Genomic DNA, 24,300 nt, shown 5'->3' on the forward strand with positions numbered 1-24,300 from the left:
CAAACAACCCCACCACTCAAGACCTTGACCCTACTATACCATAAACCAAAATGGTAGGTGAATATTACTTCTGCCTCACCAACTCAGTTCTTCATATATATATAATTTGAAAGTTTTTAGCTACCATACGGGAAAAATCACAAAGGAAGGACACTTCACTAAGCAATGTACACAAGCATGCTGGAAAAATGCATGACTTCCTAGGGCAACCATTAATTATAAATCAAATGTTTGTGCAAATGGAGAGACATACTGGCAGCTTCAAAGCAAATGATGACGATGAATATAGCAAAAAAACCTACATAAGCATGCAGGCATGAGCTGTTTGGAATAAGGGGAATTTAATTATGCATCGATATATTTAGTGAACAGATATAAAAGATACAAGATTTCTCACAATTCAAGGAAAATAACATCAAGAAGAACAAGGCATGAAGCCACAGGCAGATCTGCCAACACCATCAGAAGAGAGTCCAGGGCTTCCATCCATACACCACTGCTGGAAAGTTTTATCTTAGAGACTGGCATCTGGGTCATGCCATGTGCCAAGGCTGCACTAGCAGCTGGCTTCTGGGCTAGAGCAGATAGAGAAAGTCGAAAAGGAAAACAGCCCAGGTTGCCAGCAACAGAAAACAGCAGCGGCCGGTGAAGGCACGTTACCATATGCTCTTGAGTTTGCTGCCATTTCTAGAATGTATGTCAAGAGAAGCTTAAACTGAGCCAGACTAGCATTTAGCCACAAGCCTGGTCTAGGGGGCACTGCAGAGACATCATGGCCCAGAAGCAGCACTGGAGAAATCGGCATCTATCTGAGGCATGATCTCCCTAGTACTGTTCTAGGGTGGGCACTTTGCAGCAACCATTGAGTTGATGCACAATGCTCCCCTTGTCTGTTGACCTATGCAGAAGGATTAGGACTCCATCCCCACACTGGAAGGAGCAGAAGGGAAGAGTCCTTATGCACTCTGGTGGTTGTGCAGGGCTCACTCAGGTTCTGGGTCTCTGTATGCAGAGACGTTAGCACTATTGAATTTATGGACCTTACATTCAGAGCCAAGGTGCCTATGGATAAACAGGAAGGGCCTGTGATTTGCTGTAGCTGGTTGGGAATTTTCCAATGAAATGTTTTGTCAGAAAATGACGATACATTGAAAACAAAACTGTTTGCAGGAAAAGGGCCATTTGGACATCTCTCCTGATTCAAAACATTTCTGGAAAGAAAAAAAAAAGTTTTGAAATCTGTCAGCCATTCCATTTCAACCTTTTTAAATGAAAATTTTGGGGTGTTTCAAATTTTCAATTAATTTATACAAAAAAAAGCAAAGGTCAAACTCAAAACAAAACCTTTCAAGTAACATGATTTGAAATTTCTCTTGGATTATTGTTTACAACATTTTCAAGATTCTGATAGATCTGGGGCCAGGAAATTTTTTTGAAATCTTGAAGACTCTGCTGGGATTGGAAAATTGTTTCCTGCCCAGCCCTAGCAGTTATCTGGTTACTGTGGACACCATTTTACAAAACACATTTATTTCCCATGCTCCGGTGTTTGACTTTAGCCCAGTGTTTCTGGCATTCCCTATGGTTAGAATGGAAATGCCATGGTAAATTTCCAACTGCACGCAGTGAATCTGATATACAAGCGTCCATTTTTATTTCAAACTCAGACCAAAAGCTACCTCAGACTAAATTCTTCTATACGATATCTATTGCCGTGTACTGAACCGTATGTAGTGTGCTTATGGCTAACAGCTTACTCACAAAATGCATATAAAGTGGCACTTTAGTGGAACAATCTGAAATTCGCTATTCCTAGTGTAGAACAAAACTTCACATGGTACTGGGTGAATGCTCCTAGTGCCATAGTGAGACTGGAACTGTGCAAAGCTCATTCACGCTGAGTGTGATTCTCATGTGTTCGTACCGCCAGAATTTCACTTTGTTCTGGGTTTGAATGGATCCATACCTCCGTGTGAATTCCAACTGAAACCGCCAAGTTTCACCTGGCCTCAGCGCAAAGATGTCCAAAGTCACAGTTCTAATGTGAAAGCATGAATTGGATTTGCCTGAAGGGCTCAGGGAACTTTCCTAAATCACGGCTGAGTTTGGAGTTAGTAACCGCACATGGAATCGGACAAGATCCTTAGGGGCTGGGGGCTTGTTATTAGCATTGCACGCAGCTCTGTACTGACGCTCTCTTTTAGGGAGTGCAAGGGATGCATTTGTATTTTTACTGGTGAGACTTAGTTTTGTGCAATTAAATCTGTATGGATATGGTAGGGGCTGTGGGCACGGTAGGTTTAAAAAAAAAAAAAGACTGGTACATGGGAATCACAAACCCTGGAGCCATTTGAAGCTAGTGCAGCTCGTGGTAGAGGACAAGGCAGATGCACACTGCTCCAGTGGGAGCTTCAGAAAGCCATGTGCCTGCAGCATGCACCATGCTCCCCAGAGCTCAGGGGAGGCATGGCCACTCTGCCACCTGTTGGAAGTCTGCTGCCAGGCACTCCCTTCTGCGTGGGGCAGCTCAGCTAGCTGCTGTAGAGGTGGGGAGCAGGGCAATTGGCTCATCCCATTTAGGTGCCTAGCCCTGTAGGGTCTTTGTGCTTGGGTGGGTCCAATTCCTGCAGCCAATGCACAGGGGTACAAGCTGGGGGGACTCCTTACGCCATCTCCCTTTCCTCCTGCACCAGGGCAGGGTTGGACGCTCTTGCTCTTCCGTTTTCCTGGAGTTTAGTTTAAGGGAAGACTTGTAATAACCATGGACCAAATCATGCAGTTCTTGCTCCCCCACACTCACTTCTAATTGTTTGGAGGAGTCCCAGGTGTTTTATATATTGAGTACCAATGTGCATTAGTACACCCACGGAGAACCCATAGAATCGTAGAAGTTCAGGACTGGAAGGGACCTCAATAGGTCATCTAGTCCAGTCCCCTGCACTCAGTGCAGGACTAAGTAATAACTAGACCATCCCTGACAGGTGTTTGTCTAACCTGTTCTGAAAAACCTTCAGCAACGGAGATTCCACAACCTTCCTAGGCAATCTGTTCTCGTGGTAAACTACCCAGGCAGTGCTAAACTACCCAGACCTAATGTCCAACCTCAATCTCCCTTGCTGCAATTTAAGCCCATTGCTTCTTGTCCTATCCTCAGAGGTTAAGGAGAACAATTTTTCATCTTCCTCCTTGAAACAACCTTTTATGTACTTGAAAACTGTTAGCATATCCCTCCTCAGTCTTTTCTTCTCCAGACTAAACAAACCCCATTTTTTTGATCTTTCCTCATAGGTCGTTTTCTCTAGACCTTTAATAATTTTTGTTGCTCTTCTCTGGACTTTCTCCAATTTATCCAGATCTTTCCTGACAGGTGGTGCCCAGAACTGGACATAATACTCCAGTTGAGGCCTTATCAATAGGGAGTAGATTGGAAGAATTATTTCTTGTATCTTGCTTACAACACTCCTGCTAATACATCCCATAATGATGTTCGCTTCTTTTGCAATAATGTTACACTGTTGACTCATATTTAGCTCATGATCCACTATAACCCCAGATTCCTTTCCACAGTACTCCTTCCTAGGCAGTCATTTCCCATTTTGTATGTGTGCACTCAATGTATAAAATACAAGAAATGATATCTACATGTACACATGTAAACCCATAGTACTGTGGTTCTCTAATTGCTTTCTGAAACAGTTGAGCTGAAAATAAACATGAAGACATGTTACACTGAGTCCCCATATCTGGAGTTATAAAGCGGGGTATTGTGTACACAAATGGATACTTGGGCCAACAAATGCTGGTTTGCACATCAGAATAAGGGTTCAGGCCATAACAGGTGGGATTACACCCATTAAACACACACACAATTTGGACTAATGCTAGAACACTAGATTTGAAGGAAAAGAATATCCAAGTCGAATTTTTTCCTAATCTCTGTGAAAGATATACTTCAGTTCTACCACGACTATTAATCCAGGGTAGTCCTATGACCTGTGCTAGGCACAAGGTCAGACTAGAAGATCACAATGATCTCTTCTGGCCTTAAAGCCTAAGACTCTATTAATCTAACATTAGATAGACCAGACAGAGCAACAGTAGCAATGTCTGTTGCTTTATTCTATTCCTTCAAATTTTCTGTCTACAAGTGCCTTGCTCAATCAGCAAAGCTAAAATGTGTTATCAGCCCACTAGTCATCTCCCTGCCAGCCTCTCTTCTCATTCCCTCATCCCCAAAAGATAGACAGAAGCAGAGACAAAGATGATAAACCTTCTGGTTGTGTGTGATATTTCTAATCACAGTCATTCCGCCTGAGAACAGTGGCTGGTGATTGGGCATGCTCACACCTGGCTGGCTCCTCTGTGTATCTGGACTGCACTAATAGACAAGACAGGAGTCATTCGGTTTTTATTCAGCATTTCCTTGTTCTCTCTCTCAACCAAGGAAAGCATTGACAGAGATGATCATATGCCACGTGCAGAGATGGTACAGTCATAACAAACACAGACAAGTAGCAATCAATCACTAAAAAGCAGATAGCTTTGCAACTAGGCGTGGAAGGATTAGATTTGTATCGGTAAATGTCAGTTTCACTGTACACATGAACCAATGAAAAAAATATTCCACAGATAATAATTGATATGTAGATAGGCAAAGTACGAAAAATGCTGCCCGAGGACTTCTTAGAGTTTGATTTAAAGAATTTGCTTTGTTTATTTTGACATGTGATGTTGACAATCTGTGATTTTTCAGTGTTGTTGTAGCCATGTTGGTCCCAGAATATAAGAGAGAGAAGATGAGTGAGGTAGAATCTTTTATTAGACCAACTTCTGTTGGTGAGAGAGACAAGGTTTTGAGCTACACAGAGCTCTTCTTCAAGTCTCCGGAGGAGGGAGGGGCAACATGTTTCCAGGCACAAGCAAGAGATCCCCAGCTGCTTAGCCTGGATTAGCCCTATAGGGCATACAGAGCTTGCTAATTATAGAAGCTTCTATTACCTTTTGAAACTTAAAATTGTAACTCATTTGTGTATCTAAGTTTATCTGCTTTAACCTTGTAAACAACTCTCCTGTTTAAGGAATCTTTATAGAGCTTATTATAGTATTGGCTACAAGTGTTGTCTTTGGCGAGAGATCTAAGGTGCAACTGAACTGAGGCAAGTGACTGGTCCTTTGGGACTGGGAGTAACCTGAATATTGCATCTGAAGAAGTGAGGTTCTTACCCACGAAAGCTTATGCTTCCAATACTTCTGTTAGTCTCAAAGGTGCCACAGGACCCTCTGTTGCTTTTTACAGATTCAGACTAACACGGCTACCCCTCTGATACCTGAATATTGCTGTGATTCTTGGTGTAAAGGACCATCTATCACAAAGGCAGGCTCAGCAGGGGGGCGAGATAACTGGAGTATCCAAGGGGGGCTGTCTGTGACTCCATGTTAAGGCTGTTCTAGTGCCTGAGTAGTTCCCGCTAAAATTGGTTGGTGAAATCTAAATATAGAACAAACAACCAATCTGGGGTTTGTCCCCTGGTATTTAACAATCTGCCCTGAGGTTGGTTGTCTGACACCTTCCTCCCCACTAATTTTGCACAACTGTGAACATTTAAAATCAATAGAAATAAAAAAATGCCTTTAAAAATAAGCCTCAGTATTACCCACTGAAATTATTAAAAAAAAAAATAAAAAACAATCAAATTCTGCCAAGCCTATTTATCACATTGTAACACAGAAAGGAACCACACAATTTGGGCCACATCCTTATATGGTGTAAGCTGGCACAGCTTCAATATCTGTTTGTACCAGCTGAGCCAGTGGCCCCCTTCTTTTGGTTTGAGGCTTTGCAGTAGCAACACCGAGTAACGAATGGTGATTTCTAATCCAGCTGCACCATTTGGGTCCCAGAGTTTCATTAAAAGCTTTGTTTTCCCAGGGTTTTTAAATAGGTCTGGCAGAATTAGATTTAAAAATAAAAAAGAAATTCTATGGGTAGTATTGATATTCATTTTTAAATTTTTTAAATTATTATTGATTTAAAATTTTCACAGTTGTGGGAAATCAAGGGGAGGTTCAGACAATAACTGTTTAATGACAATAGACATTGAGATTCAAAAGATAAAAGCTTTAACACTGTTAAAATACAATTTGTCAATATCACATGTCAAAATATGTAAAGTAAATATCCTTAAGTCAAACCCTAAATTCTCAAGCTGCATTTTTCTTACTTTGCCTATCAGTAAATTTCGATTATCATCAATGGAAGTATTTTTTGTTGGTTGGTTGGTGTGTGTACAGTGATTGACGTTTACTGTCATTCACTGATAAAAATCTAATCCTTCCAAGCCAATTTAAACTCAGCCCACTGAACGAAAACTGGACATAAAAAAAAAAACCAATTCTGGTCCAAAGCTGTTCAATTGAATAGTTTTGGGCCATTTCTGAATTTTTACTATGCAGTAATTGCATGAAGTCTGATTACAACTGTCTTTTTGTGCTATGTTAAGTTGTTATTTTCTGCAAAGATGGAATATGCTTTTCATCTTCCGTGGAGAGCAACTGTTTCTGGAATATTTTTCCCCTTATAGTAAATTTTCCCAATGAAAAAAATCCTAGCATATAAACTTATATAAGGCTGAAATCTAGTTCTTATCTGGGCAAAACTTCCATTGAGATCAATGAGAGTCTAGCCTGAGTATAAATATCTCTAGGACTATCTGGCCAACCATTTGCAATCTGACAAGGATGGAATTTTTGAAGAAGCTTAACGTTAGCTAAGTAACTAACTCCCTTAGGCACTGATCCTGCACCACACACGTCAATGGCAGTTTAGCTACTGATTTTAATGGCAGCAGAATCAAGCCCTTAGGAGCCTTTCACAGTCCAGCCTAAGTCTCTGTATAAGCTACCGAGGACCAAGTGAACACAAGCCTCCTTTTTCCATATTTGCAACTTTCATTCCTTTCTTTGGTAAATTTAAGTCAAAACTACTTTAAAGAGCTTTTTTGTGTGATCAAGTTAATTTTAACTAGTGGGGCGTCCCAGCGACCTCTGTTTTGCAATTTCTTATTTTATGTGAAGCTTTTGGTGAAATTTAGAAACTGCTTTAACAGCTGCAGATAAATCGGGAGTCTACGGGATTGACGCTTCAGCGCTTAACAGCACTAACAGTCCTTCTTCTCATGAATGATCCCAGTGAACTCAACGGGAGGTTTTGGTCCACAGCACATTTAAAAATCAGGGGAGGCAACTAAAAGGACCGACATGAAGAATGCAGATACGGAGTTGAATGCCCAACTCCATTCATCCACACTGGAGAAATTTGGCCCCGCAAATGTTATGGCACAGTTGCAGGGAAGTCAATGGAGTTAATACCAGGGATAAATTTGTTCAAAAACCAGCAGAACCTGAATCATTATTCTGATCTGGTAAATACCAGCAATATGCTTGGTGCCATATAAGACCCAAAAATAAAGACAGTCCCTGATTGAAGGGGCTAACAATCCAAGAGACAGGTAGAGACAACACGAAGAGTGAAATTCTGACCATACTGAAGTCAATGGAAATATTGCTATTGATTTCAGTGGCAGCAGAATTTGACCCAAGTAATTGGACTAGTAACCTCACTCTTATGGAAGGAAGATGCTAACTTAGTGTAACAGGGTGTCCCATGGTCACACCCTGTACAGAGGCATAGAGCCCTTCTATTGCCTCACTTTGGAGTCAGGAGCTAGGACCCTGCATGTAGATGCTGAATTGTTCTGCTGACTCACACTGGCAACCAGACCAGGCTCTCTCTCTCACTGAACTCAAACTTCTAGATTAAGGGATACTTTTACAATCTGCAAGGACCAAGCAACTGTCAAGACCCAAAAGGGGAAATCAGGACATAAGCTGCCCCCCTCTTTCTAGTTTCACTGTCAGAAAAGAAGACAGACTTGTCTCTCAGACTGAAGTCTGGCAAGAGAGGGGTCACTAATGGCTACTCACTTTGCTTCTGCTTAAAGCCATCCCCACCCACCTTGTTTCCCAGTTAATCTGGCCAACATCCTGACCTCTCTCACATTCGATGAAACTGACTTTCTGCTGCTGCAAGCTACACTGAGCGGGGGGTGGGGGGGAAACAGGGACATAGTACAGGAACTGGGGAAGGAGAGAAAATAGGCGAGAGGATGGAAGATAGAGAAAATGCAGGGGGATGAGACAGGACACAGGTAAAGGGATAAGAGGGGGGAATGGAAAGGATAATAAAGGGAGGGGACAACAGGGAGCAGGAGAGGGAGTGAAAAAGAAGAGACTGGTAGTGGGAGGAAGGGAGAGATGGGGAGAGAGAGACAGCACTAGAGAGAAAAAGAGTTCCCAACCTGGACCAAGGTTTGTCCTCTTCTCTTACCCCTCCACCCATGTTGTCCCCTGCCCTCTAATAAGGAAATCTTAGAAGAACAGCTCCCGCTCAGTGCCTCCAAGGCCTGCTGCCTCTTATCGAGTACAGGGATGGTTATAAATCCAACTTTCTCTGGTCTAGGCACACTCAACACCCCAGGGAATTCCTGTCATTTTCTTCTCGCACTTTTCTGTGCTCTGTCCCTGGGACCGTTGTGACCCCAGCCCGCACTGTAAATAGACATGTATTCCGAGTACGAAGTGTGCACATTTCACTGCAGAGAGGTGGGATGGCATCAGACAAACTGATTAGGAAATGAAAATCGTTAAGGTGGCCGTTAGGGGATTTATATGCTCTTTTGTCTTACTTGTCTAGAAAACTGCATAGAGAAGCAGCATATTAGAGGCCAGCCTAGCTAATACAATGCGGTAGCACATTCTCATGAATAAGTAAGACAGTGGGGAATCTAAAAGAAAAGCCAGGCCATATATTTTGATAAGTACTCTAAGAAAAATATAAAATCCATTGTTTTTCCATTTAACACACCGTGACAACCTTTTAACTGAATGATTGACAGAGGGCAGTAAAGGAAAGGAAATGGCTTCCAGTCTGGTCTAAAACGTTCTCTGGGTTTTATTCCCTTCCAGCAGCTGAATATTTTAAGAGGCGAGGTGACAAACTGGCACTGCAGGCTGGGAATCCAAGCTAGGTGCTTGCTTTGACCTTTTCAGAATTCATTGCAATTATTTCAGAAGGATTAGCTGTGAAGGCTCACGTTTGTGGAGATGAACCTCAATTTTGACAACTATTAGCATTTGCACTTTCAATCTGGGGCGCAAAACCGTATAATGCGGAGGGGGGCATCTGCGTGTAAAAAAGAATGCATTATTAACAAAAAACAATCAATCAATTGAAAAGGCAGTTCCATTATTTACATATCTGCCTTAACTTTTCTCAACGAAATCTGGGGAGCCAAATTTTCTATTATGTTGGAATGAGATTTTCTTTTAGTATTCAGGAGGGAGGATGCGTGCAAGCATTTTGCATATCCTTTGCAGTAGTATAACTCTTTTTTTCTTACTATTGCCCCGGCGGCTTTCTGGTTAGAAGCGCTACATTTGATCAGAATGACACGGACCACAGCATACCAACACTTTTTGAGCAGACGTCCCCAGTTAAATCAATTACGACTTTTTCCTAAAAGAATCGCTTGCTTGGTGTGGCCCCACAGGAAGAGGTATTCTCACCAAAGAACAGCGTCTAAATGTCATGCCAAGGTGTCACATTCTGAACCCTTTATTCACAGTGAGTAGTACCTTAGACTATGAATAAGTCCAACTAAAGTCCATGGGAATGTGTTGAGTAAGACACTGCACAATGTAAGGGTATTATACTCGACCTGAAAGAACCCCTACGGAGCAGCAGTGAGTATCAACAGAGCTGTTGGTGCTCCCTTAGAACAGCATAACATTCACCAAGGGGCTAGATAACGTCTTGCAACTTTCCTTTACATCTGAGTATTCTGCACAGGGATCGATCAGCTAAACAACTAACAGTGACGTTATATGGCTTACTGAATTTATGGCTCATTCATTTACTTTTGTTTTATTCAGAAGTGGAGATTTAAATTTAAATAAATGCCAGGACAGCTATTTGTTGGTTTTTCCATGAAGTAAACTCAGATTGCTAAAACATTGAGGTCTATTGTCCCCTTGTTGCAGATGCTGAAGCTCCAATTAGCATGCACAGAGATCATGCAGATACACATATGGGACAGCAGAGGTTTTTTGCTGTAACTTAGGCTGAAGCATTAGGATTCGTCATTATTAGAATATTACAATCAGGCTGGGAGAAAGCAGCAGTCAAAAGGCATTACTTTGGTATATTTCCTTGAACTGATAAGAACATTGCTACATTGGGGTGTGATAATATCTACCTTACTGGAGCTGTTTCCATCCAGATTATTGGTAAAGAAGCGTGAAGTCACACCACATGACAGAGTGTGGTAGCTTGGATTGGAAAAACAATGTACACTGCCGCTACCTTGAGATACATCTGGGAAGAAAACAAGTCATCACAAAATACTTTGGAAGCCATAAAGATAATTTGGAAGTCGCAAATGGGTAATACACTTTAGGGAAGATCAGGTCCCAGAAACTGATGAGCATACACTAGTAGATATATCATAAATTTCCAGATCAGTTAAATTATCTTGTATTGACCTAAGGTTGGGCTGGATTCTTTACTATTAACAGACAAACGATTACAAATCAGCCACAAAAGCAAAATATTTAAGGAACATGTCGTTTTATCTTTTTGAAGATCATCAATAAAAAAATAAAACTATTTTCTGGTAGACAAAGTGCATTATATTTTAAAGATGAAATGCAAAACTTGGAGAATGGCAAGTCTATCGCACACTTTCTTCTATAGATTAAATCATCTAACAGTCAGTTAATGAAAAAAATATGTAGGAAACATTTAATTACAACCTTTTATTACGCGTGTATAATATTAGAAAGAAAGGTCCTGTCAATGTCTGTCCCAAGGGTTAAACATCTTTTCTATACCTGTCTTTGATCAAAGGCTTAAGGGAAGGAGTGCTATACCACTGAAATGCAAACATCAGTAATTGTATTGGTGAGTTAAAGGCACATTTCCATATTTCTTTTGTTAATTAAGAACACACTTATTCATTGTACATAATATTTTACCAAGAGTAGCATGGTATCTATCCTGGCAGTTCTCCTGTAAACACCAATCCAGATTTTTTTTTTTCAGTTTAACAATAAATTGTTGAAATGTGTCTTTGAAAAGCAAAGGAAAGGATGACAGGTTAGAAAGGTTAAAAATAGAAACAGCACAACAAGCAAAGCTCTGTAAAGAGCAAACGGATTAGTTTTACACAACACATGTGCGTATTCATGGGAACATGTACTTTGCTCTGCTGACATCTTGTGGAGATCTAGTTTGCAAAGGGTTCAGTTGTAGGGTTTCATCTGTACTGTGCACCTAACAGAAGAGCTAGGGCAGAATACAGAATAAAGAGGCACATATGAACCTACACCTTTGACCATGCAGACTTGTTGCTGGATCACCCAGAGCAATTTAGTGAACAGCTGATGGCAGCAAATATACTTTGACTGCAATATAGAGCTGAATTCTTGCATTAACTGTGAGACAACCTTTTCGTTTCAGATATTTTTGTGAACCTATTGCCAACAAAGTACATCACACCAGAGTATTGTGATTCCAGGCCTGGAGGATTAAAGTTGGTGCACTGTATTCTGGTCACATCTTACACAGGGTTTTGTTTACAGGTCTTTGTATTTAACCTCCTTCAGCTCGGATTTGTGCGTTTGTCTTTAACCACAGCACCCAAAAAGCTAAACTCTTTCCCCTAAGTACTCAGCTACCACAGTGCGAGGGGCGATATAAGTATCTAAATATGCAGACAGACAGATCCAGAACGAATATACAGTATGGGCAATGCTGCACATTGCAGGGGACAGGGAGCCTAGACGGCCTGCCAGGACCTTGCCATCTCTTAGGACTATAATTCTGTGACATTTACAATCGAATTTAACAAGACATGGCCACCGCTGTGCGACTGCAAACGAGAACTGCAACTGGAGCACAAACGTGGTAGCCATTATGTGCTCATCAGAAATACAGTAGTTCACACACAGCCTGAACCGGCTTTATTGAGAGACTGAATGTTCTCCGGGATACTTGGGTTCTTCCCCTCTTCTAAAAGACAGAGGATCTTTAGCTTTCACCGAGACAGCCTCTACAAAAGATCAGATGGGGCAGTACCCCTGAAGTATGGGTCAGTATTGTGTATGTCCCAGTTACAGACTTGAATCCATAACCTCCTGGCCTAGAGGTGAATGCAACCAGCTGAGTCATACTGACATGTAACCGTCACTGTTATCTGTGATGCCCCTTTTCATATCGGAGAAGAACCAGTAGCTAAAAGCAGCTGAAAAAGTGTTACCAGGCTGCCCGAATACCAAACTCAATGCCGGATTAAGGAGTCTGTAGTCACTGAGAGATACATACACAAGTTTGAATTGCCAAAAACCTTTTCTTCCTTTACTACCGGCACCACCACATACCCAGAATGACAACGTCTATGCAATTCCATTAAGTATCCGCATAGGCTGATTCACCTTGACTAGCAGTGTCCAACTTCTACACACTTGTTCAAGAAGCACTAATAAATGCTGGCTGAAAATGCGTCAAGTGCAGATCAACTGCTGTCCCCATTGAAAAACAACTTCTCTTGTATCCATTCCAACCGGTGAAAACCCAGGGATGCCAGGCTAGGGTTAATGCACATTAGAATGGAAGGATCTATCCTGCTCAGGGGTCCATGAAGATAGCCTCTTGTGCTTGTGTGGAGGGGATCAATTCTGGAAGGTGCTGAGCAGTCCAGTAAAAGCACTTAAACACATATTTAAACTGCATGAGTAGTCCCGCTAACACCTGGATCAGGGCCAGAGTGCTCAGCACCCAGGGGTGCTGGAACAATTTGTATAGTGGGGGCGGCTGAGAGCCATTGAACCGTGAACCCTGCATATGATGGAAACCACTTCAAGCCAAGGGGTCCGGTAGCCCCCCCAGCACCCTAGTTCCAGCATCTCTGTCAGCACCTAGCAGGATCAACACCCCCCTCCCGGACTTCAATGGGACACGGTACAGGTGTTACGATCCAGAGTCTTGGTGACGACAGTGGGACAACAGGAGGACACAAGGATCTGCTCACACATGTCCCCTGGTGAAATCAGGCCAAAGAATTCAAAGTGAGGCAGTGGCAGCCAGGCCCAGAGTCTGGTAACAAAAGAGGGAATTTGGAAGCAATGAAATAATTAAAAAACAAACCACACACCAGTGTATTGTTTTCTTCCATCGCTTGGCCATGATCCTGGGATAGGATCTGCTGCAGCAGCCTCCTACACCCATGCAGAGACTCACGGGAGCATGTGGACTCTGACTGTGAGGGTTGGTGCTAGCAGATCACACGGCAGCACCAGGGCCCTCATCTGTAAATGTCTTTGTTATATTGTGAACTCTTCGCAGCAGGAGCGGGGTCAATTGTACTTATCGGGCTGGTGCTTGCACAATTAGGGGGTTTCGGGGCGAAACTCACCCCTGAGCCAAGAGTGGACACCACTTAGCCCCGTAGCACTTTGTGCTGGTCCTCACCCTTAGTGCAAACAAATGAACAAAAACATGTAGTTGGAGGAATCCTTAAAATAGATCATAGAAACGAAAACCCCCTTAGCTCTAAAGCATTATGGGGCTGTTTATACTGAAATTAGAAACCAGCGGCTGGCCCAGAGGTGCCAGCTGACAGAGGCTTGCAGGGCTCGGGCTAAGCGGCTGTTTAATTACAGTGTAGACGTTTGGGCTCGGGTTGGAGCCCCGTCTCTAGGACCCTGCTAGGTGGGAAGATCCCAGAGCTCGGGCAGCAGTATGGGCCCAAATCGCTCCATTGCAATTAATCGAGCCCGTAGCCTGAGCCCAAGCCCAGTAAGCCCGAGTTGGCTAGCACAGGCCAGCCGCAGGTTTTTTAATTGTAGTGTAGACAGACCCTCAGACACAGTAAAAATAACATGACCCTCTGTTATAGCTCTAGTTCTGTGATATGTGGTTTAAAATACTCTGCCGGAAGTGAGTGTATAGTTCTCATCTTTGGGCGTATGTACTTGCTTTCAAGCTTCGGGGAGAACTTTTGCTTTCAGATCCACGTGATGCAGTTCAGAGCCAATATTTTGCTCTCCCTGCCTGGGATTGCTCTCTCTCCCATCGTTAGCCAGGCAGAGCTGAGAGCAGAGAGTCTATTTTACTGCCACATTCTTTGTCCACTGATGCAAAATAGTCTAAGGGCTGCCCATGGGGCCCTCTGTTTTTATAATCTCTACTACACATGAGCATGGATTTTTGGCCTCAATAATGTCTAAAAGTCAAAGCTCTCACTCCATCTCTCAAAACTAAAATAATGTGTGACTTTGGAAAGGAATTTCACTGTTTACTCTACATCTCTGGGAGCCAGCAAGCCGAAAGGGAGCAGACAGACTCCAGACACAGGAGCAGCCCTAGGCCACTAAAGAAAACTAGCAAAATAATGGTCTTGGCATCACAATTTGTGCACAGCACAGAGGATAACCATGTTGTGGAGCTGACCCACTTAGGGCTTGATCATGCAGTCCTTATTCAGCCAAATTCCCACTGATGTCCCTGGGCACTGACCCTTCATACTTCCTAGCTGGTGGCAGTGTGGCTACAGCTAGGTAAGAAGCTGCTCCATAGGGGTGAGGAGGACTAGAGAGTCACTGTAGGTACCTGGGAGTAGAAATGACCTTATCCTATTGTGCCCTCAATCCATGTACAGAATTCCAGTGTCAGCCTGAGGTGTAGGTGACATGAGTGGTGGCACTGAAGTCATAGAATCCTAGAATATCAGGGTTGGAAGGGACCTCAGGAGTCATCTAGTCCAACCCCCTGCTCAAAGCAGGACTAATCCCCAACTAAATCATCCCAGCCAGGGCTTTGTCAAGCCGGGCCTTAAAAACCTCTAAGTCCTATCCTCAAGGTTCACTGCCCCCTTCCCACCACAATCCCCCGGCCCTACCCCAACCCTCCCGCCAGACTGCCAGCCTTCCCTATCTGTGCTCCTGTCTGAATCACTAGCCCCCTATTTCCTTCTCTGTGCTCCACCTCCTGGCTTTCTGGGCTATAGAAGGAGTAGGCAGCAGAGGTTGCCGAGCATCCCAAACAGGTGAGGGAAGGGGTCAAAGTTCAGGGCGTTACAGACAGGCAGAAGATAGCTGGGGGCGGAGTTGACGGGCCCAGTCATAATTGGGCAGGGAATTGCCTGGAGTCCCCATGTGTTACTTCGCATCAGGCCCTATGAAAATGAAGGCCTCTGAAAATGAATAGCTCTGCAGAACTATTTTTGACACCAAGAGGAGATTTTCACAAAGAGAGCGGATAGGACAGCCAGGTCAGACAGCATGATATATCTTCCTACCAGCACATGGAGACACCGGGGGGAGGAGGGGAAGCCCTGTTCTTGTGACCCCTGCAAAAAGGTTTGGCTGACCCTTCTCAGTTACAGGTTCCTGAGCAATAACAATTCTATTGTCAAAAAATCATATAAGGAAAAATTCAAAAACATCCAAACCCAGACCTAAACCCCCCCAGCTCTAGCTTCCATCGGACAGGATGAGATGGACTTGGAAGAACTAAAGTAATTATTATCCAGTGTCCCTCAAGGGAAGCCTAGACAATGACGCCGAGCCCCAGTATCTGTTACTTGGAACAACAAGGAGCTGGCCCGTCAGCCTGTAACTGGGCCACCCTGGAATAGGGCACGACTGTCACATGGAAAAGGATTTATTTTCTATCCTGGCCCCAGGTCCCGAAGGTGTCCCAGACGCTGCAGCACGTGGAAGATGTAGAGCTCCTATATTTGTGCAGCAGCCTGGAAGTCACCCATTCCCAGGACCCTTTCCCGCGGCATGTGCGGCTGCTCAAGAGATAGGCCAACAGGAACAAGTGACAAGGGCATAATGAGTCCTGGGATGGAAGTTACAAGTCAGGGGGGGATGGAGAATGTGGTCTAAAGAGATTCAGCAGCCTGCGAAAGCAAGGTTTCCTGGGCTAGTCCTGGGCTGCCACAATCTTAATGGCTTTGTCTACGTGGCATGGGCAGAGGAGATGTTGGTTAGGTGTAACTTGCAGGGATGAGAGAGGCCGTGTTCACTCCCAGCACTAGCAGATCTTTTGACCTGATGAAGAACGTCCGACTGGGAGGCCATCAGGTTTAACTGAGTTCTCCATTTGCAGCAAATCGAAGAGGAAAGGGAATGGGTGCAATTCTCACTCCCCTGTCTGGCTGGACCAGCTCTGCCCAGCAATTCAAAACTACAGCAATATTCCTCTATTTTCCAATGCGCCTCTTGCACATACTGGGTGCCATTAATTATAAAACCAAACAAATATATTAAGTTGATTAAACCTTGTAAAGAAATTAAAACCAACCTGAAAGAAAATGAACGGCCAAGAGGATCAGAACGTTCCTCTCCACTTAGGGGAGGGTTGGCTGGCTTTGACTTCATACCTATTCACCGTCAGCCCTGTTGCAACACTTCTCTTATTGGGGGTTCACAGCTTGGCTCTTCCGATCCTGTTGAAGTGGCAAACTGCATGCCAAACTGTGCTGGTCTCTGGTCTGATGGTCAGAGGAGCCCTCTTTGGCAACTGTCCCACACTACAATCTACCCAAATAGGCAGCTCCGTCAGAGAGTTACGTACATTGTGACTAAAATCCAACAAGAGAGACAGGCAGAGGGGATCTGAGGACTATTGTCGGCGGATTTTATCTTGTAGCTACCAGGTGAGGAAGGCTAGGTGGACCAGAGAAGAGCTCAGACTGAGTGGATGAGAAGCCAAAGTCTGAGATGCTGCATATCATCTTGTCTCATTTTTGGGGGTTAGCCTAGATGACCCTTGTGGTCCCTTCTAACCCTATGGTTCTAGGATAGCCAAGCATGCAGATGCCATCAGAACTGAAGTCTTGATACTTTTGTAGAACCCAGCACCTGAACACATCCAAGTTGTGAGTGAGTCTGACCAGCTCAGACTTTGTTGGACACGGACAGGCCCCCTTCCATGTCCTTCATAGACAGTTATATCCACAAACTGGCAGCAATTCACACCCAAAAGAATTCCTTTCACACAGGGCATGATTTCTCCATGTCGCCATGGTGGCTACCGCAAGTCAGACACTTGCATCTGAAGAAGTGAGGTTCTTACCCACAAAAGCTTATGCTCCCAATACTTCTGTTAGTCTTAAAGGTCCCACAGAACCCTCTGTTGCTTTTTACAGATTCAGACTAACACGGCTACCCCTCTGATACTTGACACAGCAGTGAGTAGCAGGACTCCGAGAGCAATGCGGGACTGGTGAAAACACACGTGCTAGATCTATCTCCACCAGTTCCTGAAGTCTCTGTTCACCTCAAGAGCAGGAGCTCCAGCCTCTCAGCCATTTAAGGGACAAACCACAGCTAGAGGGCTAATGCTTATAGGGAGCTCCCTACAGGGGGCAGGATACAACCTTTCAGCAGAGAATTCACCATGGAGCATCCTACTCTATGTTAGTGAAGGAAGAACCGAGAGGGGGAAAAGGTCACTAAAGAAAAGGGACATTTCTCCAAAACCTAGCCAAGCCAACAAGAAGAGCTTCTTCCAACTACTGAAGATAAAGAAAACAAATGAGCAGAACTGCCCAGCTACTATTAAAGCTCCCTTTAGACCATCACAAGAGCTTGGTTTTTCTCTCACCCATCTTCATCAGCTGGTAAGAGGATGGCAGACAGGAGCTGCGGAGAAGAAGGTGACACCACCTGGGAGGGGGCAAATCTTCCCTCCCAAAACAAAAGATGCCACTGTCAGATAAAATCCCACAATTAACACAGTCATCCCGTTCCTCACTTGAATAACCTGGATCCTGCAGCTCCTCCCAGGGGAAACTCCTATCGACTTCAATGGGGAATGCAGTCCATGTAAGGGCTGCAGGGCTGGGCCCTATATATTAAACACTGCACACATCGTGCCATGGTCGCTGGCAATATACTGTAGTTATTTTTTCATATGCTACCTAGTTGATATCAAGCTGTGCGTTAGGCATGCCCCCCAATCCCTTAGTGAGTGTAAAAGCTCACAGCATTTGGAGGAAGAATATAGGTACAATTATTCCTGAAGCAAAGTGCTGCATATTGTACACAACAAACTCATTTTTTCCAACTGAGAGTAATGTGAATCCCCATTTGATTAACATAAAAAGACCCTTACCAGAAAGTGAGTAATCTGTATTAGTCATCCTCATGGCTGGAGTGTAAGATACACTTGGCATGTCATGCCCCTTCTCCTTCTGTTTCCGTCGATACCACACAAACAGTGCCAGCAAAACCATAATAATTAGAAGGAGAATAATAATTCCAATGATTGCTCCCACTGAGTGCCTCTCTGATCCGAGAGCGGGGCTAATTTTAGTATAGGGATTTAATTCTTCCATCATAAGAGCCGCTGTTAAAAATAATTCATAACACACTGTAAATTGAATAGGACAAGTCATATTTCAAGGTTTATTTTTAAAGAAAGCACTTTTTTTTTTAAAAAGCACAGAATTTCATCATACCTTGATCGCACCTGATTCCTTTGAAGCCTGGACTACAGTAGCATGTACCAGTGACATGATCACATGTAGCATTATTCATGCATTCGCATAGCTGTTTGCAACCATAACCGAATGATCCTGGTGGACACTCTGTAAATTCAAATACAAGGATTGGAAAGAACCTTATTACTTTTATCAAGGAAGGGGGAAATCTGAGCTTGACATCAATGGGGCCAGGATTTCACCCACAGAGTTCATCTTAATATTTTAATCCAGGAGGTAAATATTCTATATTTATTGTTCCCTTCTACAACCCTGCCTGTCTGTATCCACCATTGTCTCTTGTCTTATACTTAGGATTGTAAGCTCTTTGGGGTAGGGTCTGTCTTTTTGTTCTGTGTTTGTACAGCGCCTAGCGCACTGGGGTCCTGGTCCCTGACTAGGACTCCCAGGGGCCATGGTAACACAAATAAACAACAATAATAATAGCCTGGTGTGCTAGTTAGTGGGTTTTAATTTTACTTCTGGAATAGTGTGATATGACTTTATGGGGATGAAATCGATAGGGTTCTACAGAAATGAAAAAATCTCCCTAACAATTGCATTAAATGCCTACAGGTCCATTCTACAGAATTTCAGAAGCTGTTTAAAAATTCTAGTCAGAGGTTATCATTCTCCATTAAATTCTGTAGAACTTTTCCAGAAGAGTTTCAAATGTGATTTTTAATGTATATTTATAAGAACCCAATAGATTTTTATTAAAAGACCACATACATTCATAATTACCTCCACTAATACCAAAAGATAGACAGAATAGTGCAGATGGAATTACAAAATTGAGCATCTGAATGGTTCGGTTTGCTCTGCTAATATGATATTAGACTTCCTGTATTTCTATCACAGACAAAATGATTGAATGTCTAACTGAGAAATTTATTCATACAATTACCATGATGGCCTATTATAATAAATCTGTAGGCAGCTTATTATGCTTCTTCAGGCAACATTCAATAACAAATTGAAAGAAAGCCCGTAAACAAGTTCTGGCAACTCCTACTACTTTATATAAAGAAGGCGCATTATTGAATATATATATATATATACAGTTGCTATGTTTCTCTATAATAAATGTTACTGGTTTTAAGATATGACTTCCTATATTTTACTATGAGCAAATGGCACCGCATGATGACACCTTCCCAATGTCAACCTTAGATAAGTAACTTCTTGTAACCAAATGTTAATATTAAGTATTGAATATTAGCCAGTATCTGTATAATGATTCATAACATATTTAATAAATTATACAATTGTTTCTCTCTCTCATTATGCATGCAAATTCCTAGATGAGAAAAATAAAATTGGTCTAATTAGTGCCCGGTTTGATATCAACGCAAAGGCTGAGTTTTCAGAATGAGGCACAAAAAAGGTATTTGGATTTGTATGCTGTGTCCGATCTTTGCAGGGTTCCAAGAAAGTTTACCCTTTCGTAAGGATATCAAGAACGTTGAGAGTGACTGTAAATATTAAAAATAAAAACGAGTTTGGGAAGCATCAGAAACCCTTAGGTTTCAGGGCATCAGGCAAGCGCCAACTAATGGGGGAGGAGGAAGCCTTCAGTGAAGGCAGGTTACCCCATAAATGCCTATTGCATCTTCCTCTGCAGCATCTGGTACTGCCCACCGTTGGTGACAGGATGCTGGATTGACCAGACCACGCGTCTGTTCCAGTATGGAATTTCCTATGTGGTTATGTTCCTATTGCATGCGCAGTTGCAATAAGTGTGCATACAAATGGACAACTAAGATGGCAATGAGCCTCTTGTACGCAATCTCTAACTCAGCATACTGAGCTAACGAGTTACACATGTTCTTGCGTGGCACACACAGGCAAACACATTCACGCATCTCATCAATATATACACATATATCTGAAAGGATGAATAAAAGAACACATACTTAGAAGCTCGCGGATATTATTTTCTAGGATTTTATTTGCAATTCTGGCAGAAATGTTACAATATCATCTGAAGCAGAGCTCTGTGCAAGCTCAAAAGCTTGTCTCTCTCACCAACAGAAGCTGGTCCAGATATTGCCTCACCCATCTTGTCTCTACAATTATCAGCTAGGCATACACCAGTATGCAGGCAAAGAAATCAATCGGACTAATGTCATGAAGAAGATGAGCTGGATTTCACCCTATATTTGGAATTCAAATAAGTGTGTGGGAATTCTCTTTTGATTTACTACATTAGACAAGCTGGTAATTATTCAAGTACAACACATGCAGGATCCCCTACCCTATTCTTTGTTGTTAGAACAGTGTTTCTCAAACTGGGGTCGCCGCTTGTGTAGGGAAAGCCCCTGGCGGGCCGGGCCTGTTTGTTACCTGCCGCGTCCGCAGGTCTGGCCGATCGCGGCTCCCACTGGCCGCGGTTCGCTGCTCCGGGCTGTGGTTCGCTGCTGGAAGCGGTGCAAGCCAAGGGACGTACTGGCAGCTACACATAGGAGTAAGTGAGGCTACTTCTTTGCTTGCCACCTCCCCGGACAGGGAGAGGAAGGGAGTGGGCAGAGCCGCCTTGCTCCTTCCCACCCAGACCTCACTTACTGGGCAGAATGACTGAGCAGTCAATTTATTGCTGGCAAGAATATACACCAGGAATAAATTACTAATCTCTGGAAGCAAGGAGGAAGCAGGGGAGGACTTGTTACTCAGAGGGCTGTCCTTGAGACACGACGCCACCTGAGGCTGCTTGCACACTACCCCTTGCCCAAGGCTGTGCCTAAAATTCATCTCTAGTCTCTAGCTGCTGTAATATCATATTGGTTATGGAAGTCAGAGGGTGACTGTGAGAGTCCTGGTGCATTGTAGCAGTGATATCTGCAGGTGTGGGGCAGTGATAGGGTGGTGCACAGTGAATACCCCTTAGTGATAGTAAATAATTCCCCAAAACGGCAGGGCTGGCAACTCACTAGAGGGAGATTTTTCAAAGGCATAAAAGGGCCCTAGGTGCCCAGCTCCCATTGACTTTCAGTGAGAGTCAGGGGCCTAACTGCCCTGCGTGCCTTTGAAAATTTCCCCCACGGCATCTAAATCAGAGAAGACTGGTGAAAATGCTTCGATGCAAGGGTGACTGGGTGCTAGAGAGGGTGACAGGTGCTACAGAAATCCCTAAGGAAGGAAGGCAGAGATATAAATAGAAATGTCTCTTTTTGACAGGCCTCCTCCTGTTTCTTAAAACTCTTGTGTGTGAATCGGCTGCTTGGGCAGCGAGGCCCTCCTGACGGCTACAGCTGGGGATAGTGTCGAATGGTTCAGAGCCAGCTTTGCCAATCAGGTTTTTTCCTGACATCCCAACACTCCCTGGGATGCAAAGACAGTCATTTGTAAGGTTCACAAATGGGACATTTCTGTTTTAGCGGCTCTTTGCTCCCCCGTGGCTAAGGAGAGCCTGCGTTCTTTGCTTTCCATAGCATGAAATGCATGGCATGCAAACCACGCTACAGTCCATGTAATTCCGAAAGCCAAGGGTTATCTAGGAACGATGCACACATTCCAAAAGTCAATGAACACATGACCACTGGGTCTGCAATACCTCACATTTGCATGTACAGCTTCCTGACTGCATGTCTAACTAGCTGATTTGCATGCACAACTGTGGATGCAGCTTTTGCATGGGCTTTTGAAAATCTGTCACATTATTTTATTAGTACTAACAGGAGCTCCGCAGCAAATGCTCTGTGTACTGAGGTGAGATAAAGGACTTGTTGGGATAACACCGAAGGGCTTCAGGAAGCAAAAATCATTGAGCACAAATTTGAGAGCATGCCTGTAGCTTCTTACTAGGAAGGACTGCCCCACCCCACCCGACCCCCTCTCCTTTTTCATCCAGCTGTCCCAGTTTTACACTGAATTCGCTGTACTGTTCCACAGCCCCACAAACAGGCTGAAATGCCTCAAAGGACCAAATGCAGTATTAGTTTAATATCTGATAGACCTGCCTCCGGGAACTGACTCTATCCCTGCACTGTCATGAGGATGTATTCCATGAATTCATAGGTCTCTTCCATCTCTGATATCCCTCCATGACTTACGAGTATTTTAATTTTAAAAAGCATTATATTTGGAAACATCAGATTATTCCATATTTTGCTACTTAGCAAGCATTTTGTCAAGAAAAAGCATGATTTGTTACTAACTGCCCAGTGCCAAGTTAGAACCCCAAGACAAATAAAGCTCCAGGAAGCCTGGCACTGTTGGAACCCAAAGGCAGAGACGCTCCATGAAGCCTGTCATTCTGTATTGATTTCTATTTGGGAGACAAACCCATGTTCCATTCCTTTAAACCTGACAAACTACAGTAGAAAACAAAGAGAAGATTAGTGATCAGCCTGAATATTTCCCAGTTTGTCAAAGAAATTCAGGGAATATATTCATTACAGCAAACCTCTTTCAAGCTGAATTGCGAGCAGTACCACATCTATAATTTCCACCAAGGTTCTAAAGTGAAAAGCACCTCAGGAGACATGGGAAATGAAGAAACGTTGCTACTTACTTTGCTCACACTGTTTGCCCGTAAATCCAGTTCTGCATGTGCATTGCCCAGTGATGTGGTCACAATCTGCTCCGTTCTGACACTGACAAACATTGGCACAATTTCTTCCATAAAAGGCAGCTGGGCAACCTGTCAAAAATCAGAACAAGGAAAGAATCAGAAATACACAAACATAAACTTAGTAGCATTAAAAGTACAAAGTGTTTTAAGATCTACACATTTTTAATAATATTTTTGGTTACTCTAAATGCAGAGAGGAACCTCCAGTCAATGTTCTTGGACAGTGTTTCCCTGCATCTTTTAGAACTGCCTCTTTAGTGATTCAAAGGAAAACCTGACCATCTATATAAACTGTACTTTTAAAGAGTACAAGAAGATGGTTACAGAGAGAAACGATCTTAAAGGCTACAGATCAATCAGTTATTTGCAAATGACGGCAGCTTCTTGCATGCCCTCCAAAATTCCACCTTCTCTCTTACAGGAACCTGCTCAAGGCTTGAAACCTGGCCTTGACAGGTCAAGAAGCCTGCTGTATTTTTGTCTGGAGTAGGCTCTAGGTATCAGGGCATTTAAAGGCCTGGATCTTACTTATAGCTTGTGAAAATATGAAAATAAGTCACAAAACTATGTGGCTGGTGCCCTTTTATTAGGGACGTTCATTACCGACGGGCCTTTTTTGTGGGTGATATGATAAAATGATTCGCAGATGCTAGTATGTGTATTAACACACAGTGTTGTAATGCCCAGAACTGACACAAGGTAGCAGCATATACTCTGGTAGATTCACCAACAGGTGAACAGTGTCTCTAAAAGCCTTACGCTGAGTACAATAGAGCCCAGTCCAACCAGCGGTACATCTACATTCTCCATCGTAAGGATTGCACATTGCTCCATTGTGGCAGTTGCACGTGTGAAAGCAATCTGGACCCCAAAAACCAGCTGGACAAGCTACAAAGACAGAGAGAGAGAGTGCAATTAATAACTCAGACTAACATGTGATTATTACTGATGGTTGTTAAGTGATGACAACATGCTTGGTGCTGCACAAAGATACAAAGACAGCCTCCTACACACTGCAGAGCTTAATTTCATGACAACAGCAATTAGCTTCAAGCCAAGGAAAACCTTCTTCAAATTTAGGCCCACATCCTGCAACCTGATCCATGCTGGTAGATCCTC

At 43.3% G+C, this 24,300-nt stretch overlaps 1 protein-coding gene across 1 annotated transcript in view; it reads right to left on the reverse strand.

The window, feature by feature from the left end:
• Positions 1–24,300, reverse strand: part of MEGF11 (multiple EGF like domains 11) — a 256,860-nt gene that overhangs the window by 20,646 nt on the left and 211,914 nt on the right. The window contains exons 17-21 of the mRNA XM_034784777.1: positions 23,941–24,069; positions 23,122–23,250; positions 18,588–18,716; positions 18,242–18,475; positions 10,314–10,432 (exon numbers count right to left, since the gene is read on the reverse strand). Coding sequence (XP_034640668.1) covers positions 10,314–10,432; positions 18,242–18,475; positions 18,588–18,716; positions 23,122–23,250; positions 23,941–24,069 — 740 coding nt within the window. The remainder of the gene's footprint in view (positions 1–10,313; positions 10,433–18,241; positions 18,476–18,587; positions 18,717–23,121; positions 23,251–23,940; positions 24,070–24,300) is intronic.

The sequence above is a fragment of the Trachemys scripta genome, chromosome 10 (genome assembly GCF_013100865.1).
Source record: "Trachemys scripta elegans isolate TJP31775 chromosome 10, CAS_Tse_1.0, whole genome shotgun sequence".
Lineage (NCBI taxonomy): Eukaryota > Metazoa > Chordata > Testudines > Emydidae > Trachemys > Trachemys scripta.